Source organism: Salvia miltiorrhiza, chromosome 4 (genome assembly GCF_028751815.1).
Source record: "Salvia miltiorrhiza cultivar Shanhuang (shh) chromosome 4, IMPLAD_Smil_shh, whole genome shotgun sequence".
Lineage (NCBI taxonomy): Eukaryota > Viridiplantae > Streptophyta > Magnoliopsida > Lamiales > Lamiaceae > Salvia > Salvia miltiorrhiza.
In genome coordinates, this window is record NC_080390.1 from 28,169,604 (window position 1) to 28,174,605 (window position 5,002).

Sequence of the window (5,002 nt, forward strand, 5' to 3'; positions counted from 1 at the left end):
ATCATCAAGCACGTGAAATATAGAGCAAAAAGGTACGAAACGAGCTCGAATGCACAGCAGGAAAACTCATAAAATCATCACGAAATAGGGCTAAACAGTGGTATCAAATAGGAGGGCGGTCTGGGCATTCGTTTGTTTGCTATGATGAATGAGGCGTTTCTTATGAAGTTGGCATGGAAAGTTATCTTGGGAAAATAGTTTGGTTACGAGATTATGAAGAGTCGTTATCTGGATGTTTTTGGAAGCCCTCGTACAGCTAGGTTAGCTTCTTCGATTTGGGGAGGGATCAAAGAGTTGGTTCCTGATCTTATAGACGATTCTTATTGTTTGCTTGGGAACGGATCTTCAATTTATTTTTGGAATGATGATTGGCTTGGTTACTCGATTGCTGATAAAGTTAATATTCCTGGTTTCATTCGCTCTAGGCTTAATCAGAAATTCTCTGATTATCTTTATGATGGAGTGTGGCATTTTGCTTCGAATTTTGTTGAGAATTTCCCTATGATTGTTTGTGACATTATTCTGTTACCGATTGGCAGTGAGGATGATATTCGTCTTTGGAAGCCTTTTGTCCATGGGGATGTCACCTCAGCGCTTGCTTTTGCTTCTCGTTCGCATCGGTTTCCACGTGTTTCTTGGGGCCTTTAGCTTTGGGAGAACTTTATCCCTCCACAATTTCCCCCACCCTCCACAACAACTACGTTTTATTTTCCATCACTCACGCACTTGCTCTTGAAAGAGCAGCATCTTATCCATGCTAGGCAGTCACCCACCCCATGCCTCTGCATCCCTTTATCTCATCAGCCAAAGTCATCCTTCCATCACACACTAATCATTAGCAAGCAAGCAACTCAAAGTGCAAGAACGCGGCAGAAAATCAAACCCAATTGTCGGCCACATTTAAAACTCAAGGTTCCATCTCAAACTTTCAAATTTGTATAATTTTTCTCACTTGGATTTCGAAAGCAATAGACTACCCATTCATTCACAAATTTGTTATACATATAGATATGCATTTACAGAGAAATAAGAGACTTAAAGATATGAGCTTTACTTAGTATACACATACAAGTGCGTAATGCATACAATCTGTATATATTCATTTGAAGCATGTTTTATGTAAAAATAAAATGAAGAGGTCGAGTGAAGCTTTGATTTTTATCCTTGTTTTTGCACTTGAAATGTGGAGTCTTGTTGCCTCTGGTCGTGTGTGTGTGTGTGTGTGTGTGAATCGAGTCGGGAGGGGGATGAAGACAGTCGGCGTGGTGGTGGTTTGCCACTAGTTGAGAAAGGGAGAGAGAACTCTGATTGGAGGTTAAGCCAAGGTGGTGGCGGCCATGCTGCTGCTACTCGGCTGAGGTCGAATGAAAGAGAGGGAGACGGCGGTTGTGTGCCGTCGTTGACTTAGGGGCGAAACCGGAGGGAGAGGGATGTGGCGGAGACGGTGGCTCTCACCGTCGCTTCGCCGTCTGCATCGGTGTGTGTTTGTGTGGCTGTGTTTTCAAATTTTGGGGGAGCGAGAAAGATCGAGAGACAGAGTCGAGTGAGGGAGATAGAGGTCGGGGCGGCGGCTTGTCGTTGTTTCTCTGCCGGGAGCTAGGAGACGGCGGTGGTGGCTGAGTCGGTGCTCCTTCCCGGTAAAGTGAGCCGAGAGGGAAAGAGAGAAGTGTTGGGGAAGAAAGAGGCAGTTGTTTCTATCCGAAGAGAGAGAGAGAGATCAGATGAGATGGGGCGGCTGCAGGCCGCTGTTGTCGCCAGAGAAGCCGCGCCGCTTGCTGTACGGGCGTGTGGGCGTGAGTGTGTATCTGTATGTGCCTGCGTGTGATTTAAGAAAGAAAAAAGAATTTGGTTTGGGCTTAGGCCATCTTTATCGGTACCAAAAATAGATGGTGATCGACCGCCACATAAGCCAAGTGGAAAAAAAATAACAATTAAAAGGTGTAGAGCAAGACCTGGTCGACTAGGAGGAAAATGCGACCATGGTGGTCTCTCTTTCTCTCATCTAGTTTGGATGAATGGTGCTGTGACATTTGTCCACATTTCATTGGTTGAGCAGATTTTGTTAGGATAATTGATAAAAATTAATATATCTGTTATATAAAATATTAAAAAAATAATTAAAAATATCAAAGAAAAAAAAAATTATTGTCTATAAATAAACAATGCACCTTCAAATTCTCCTATTTATTCTCTTTACATGTAACTTCTATTATTTATTTCTCTATTTTTCAATGGATCGAGACAATAATTCTTCTTCAACTCTCAAAATTTCAATCCCTCCCAAGACTATTATCTAAATCTTGCTGATATTCCAAGCTCCAATGAATTCTCAGAGTTTGATTATGCTATGAATTTAGAATTCTCGCATAATCCAACTGATTCTCCTATTTTTGAATATCACCAAACCTCTTAAAATTTTTCTGCATACTTGCAAACCTTCCATCAATGCAAAAAGTTGGACTGATAAAGAAGATATATCACTAATGTCTGCTTGGTGCTTTGTCAGTAACAATCCAATTGTTGGCACTAACCGAAATAGTAAGTCGTTTTGGAAAAATATTGTAGATATGTATGAGAAAAGTCGAGCAGATAATCCAGAAATTGGAGGTCGAAGGACCTTGGAATCATTGAGGAACCGTTACAAACGCCTCAACAAAAATGTAACTCTGTGGGTTGCTGCGTACAAGAAAGCATACGAGCGACGAACGAGCAGTAAGTCCAAAGAGGATATTGAGAAAGCAGCTCAAACAATTTATGGTAAACCTAAGTTTACTCACCATGAGGTGTTTGAAAAAGTTATGAGCAGCTATCCAAACTGGAAACTGAATTTGGATAGTACTGGTTACGTACGACGATCTCACCCAGACGGCGAAGACAGTGTTGTCGAAAGTCGCAGCAGCTCAAAAAAATCGAGGACAAATGAAGATGTGGATCCTCCAATCGACTCCACTCTAGAAACTCCAGGTAGCGATGCTTCAAAATTTCATCGTCCTATTGGTAGGGATAAAGCTAAAGCTAAGGCTAAAAGAAAAGGAAAACAAACAGAATCACAATCTTCGATAGTTTCAGATGTTTTCACTACTGAACTACATGAAATGAGAATCACACATGAAAAAGAAATGAAAACATCTATGTTGAATACATTGATGAAAAAAAAATCAGTTATCTCTAGATGAGGAAGCTCTCAAACGTCAGCTAATGGCAGAATGTTATGGAATGTAATCGAACTTATGATGCTTGTTTTTAATTATTGTGTTATTTAAATTATTGTTGTATGGTTTATTTATGTAATTTCAATTTATGCAATTTCAATATAATTTCATTTTGTGTAATTTCAGTTTGTGCAATTTAATGTAATTTTGCTTTGTGTAATTTCAATGTAATTTCATTTTGTGTAATTTCAATGTAATTTCATTTTGTCATGACATTTCCAAAAGATTTTACTTTCGGTGGCACCACCCATGTGACTTCTGAATTATTGTTACGATATTTCCAAAAGTCTGTACTTTCGGTGGCACCACCCATGTGATTTCTGAATTATTATCACGATAGTTCCAAAAGCCTTTATTTTCGGTGGCACCACCCATGTGATTTCTGAATTATTGTTACGATAGTTTGTGTAAGATAGCATGTGACACTTATCATGCTCTTGCTTATATATTTATCCATGTACTCTCTCAAATGACAGAACAATTATCTCTTCTATACTCTACATAGAAAAAACTCATCTCCGAAAATGGCCTCTAGTTCTAATATTGATGCTTCCAATTCTAACGATGATGAAGCATGGGAACAAAGAGTTGCCGAACATAATCGCCAACTTGATCGCACCATTGAAGATGTGGTCATCCATGCCGCAAGTCTATCTGTACAACCTAGCGATCATGCCGTTAGAGGAAGAAGGCGGTATATTGAAAGAAGACGTGAGATAGGTCATGAAGGTGTGTTCGAGCAGTACTTTTCAGAAGATCCAATCTATCCCCCGGAATATTTTCGAACAAGGTTTCGCATGCGAAAGCCTTTGTTCGAACGTATAATGAACAAGCTCGTCGCCACCGATAGATTTTTTCAACAACACTCTGATGCAGCTGGCCATCTTGGTATGTCTCTAATTCAAAAATGTACTGCAGCTATGAGGGTGTTGGCATATGGCACCCCAGTCGATTTGCATGACGAATACTTACGAATGAGTGCCCAAGTCATTCGTAAATCAGTCATCAAATTTGTTGAAGGTGTCATTTCCAATTTCGGGAGCTGAGTACCTTAGAAAGTCAACTGAAGAAGATATGACAGCTCTTCTTCATATCGGAGAACGACGAGGGTTCCCAAGCATGATGGGCAGTATTGACTGTATGCATTGGGAATGGAAAAATTGCCCCTACTGCATGGGTAGGGCAATATGCAAGACGAAGCGGTACGTCAATAATTATTCTGAAAGCAATTGCATCACAAGACCTATGGATCTAGCATGCATTTTTTGGAACCCCAGGTTCAAGAAATGATATCAATGTACTTGATCAATCGCCTGTTTTTGATGATATCTTGGAGGGTCGAGCACCTAAAGGCAATTATATCGTTAATGGTTGCAAAAGAAATATGGGATATTATTTCACTGATGGTATATATCCTCAATGGGCGGCATTTAGCAAATCTATTCCTGCTCCACAACTTCGAAATCACCAGTTGTTTGCTCAACATCAAGAGGCTGCCCGAAAAGTTGTTGAGCGAGCATTTGGAGTTTTACAAGCGCGTTTTGCTTTTATCAAGCGGCCATGTCTTATTTGGGATCGTGATATTATGGAAAAAATAATAATTACTTGCATCATCATGCATAATAAGTGGAAGATGAAAGAAGCACTTACCTTAACTATCATGATCCTACAAAATTCATCGAAGATCGACTAAGACAGAATACTCGTTGAAGTGAAGATGGAGAGGAAACTAATGATTTCGTATACTCTACGAATAGGATTGCAAGCCTAGCAAGCTATATGAGAACTAA

At 40.0% G+C, this 5,002-nt stretch overlaps 2 protein-coding genes across 2 annotated transcripts; both read left to right on the plus strand.

Annotated features, from left to right (window-relative positions):
• Positions 1–213: 213 nt before the first annotated feature.
• On the plus strand, positions 214–648 carry LOC131023232 (uncharacterized). Its single transcript, XM_057952772.1, has one exon. It carries the CDS (start codon positions 214–216, stop codon positions 646–648), a length of 435 nt encoding a protein of 144 aa, XP_057808755.1.
• Positions 649–3,736: 3,088 nt separating this feature from the next.
• On the plus strand, positions 3,737–4,258 carry LOC131023233 (uncharacterized). The gene has a single exon (XM_057952773.1). It carries the CDS (start codon positions 3,737–3,739, stop codon positions 4,256–4,258), a length of 522 nt encoding a protein of 173 aa, XP_057808756.1.
• Positions 4,259–5,002: the final 744 nt, after the last annotated feature.

What these genes read in the sequence shown, in the direction of transcription:
- LOC131023232 (XM_057952772.1), top strand. Translation starts at nt 214, where the DNA reads ATGAAGAGTCGTTATCTGGATGTTTTTGGAAGCCCTCGTACAGCTAGG.
- LOC131023233 (XM_057952773.1), top strand. Translation starts at nt 3,737, where the DNA reads ATGGCCTCTAGTTCTAATATTGATGCTTCCAATTCTAACGATGATGAA.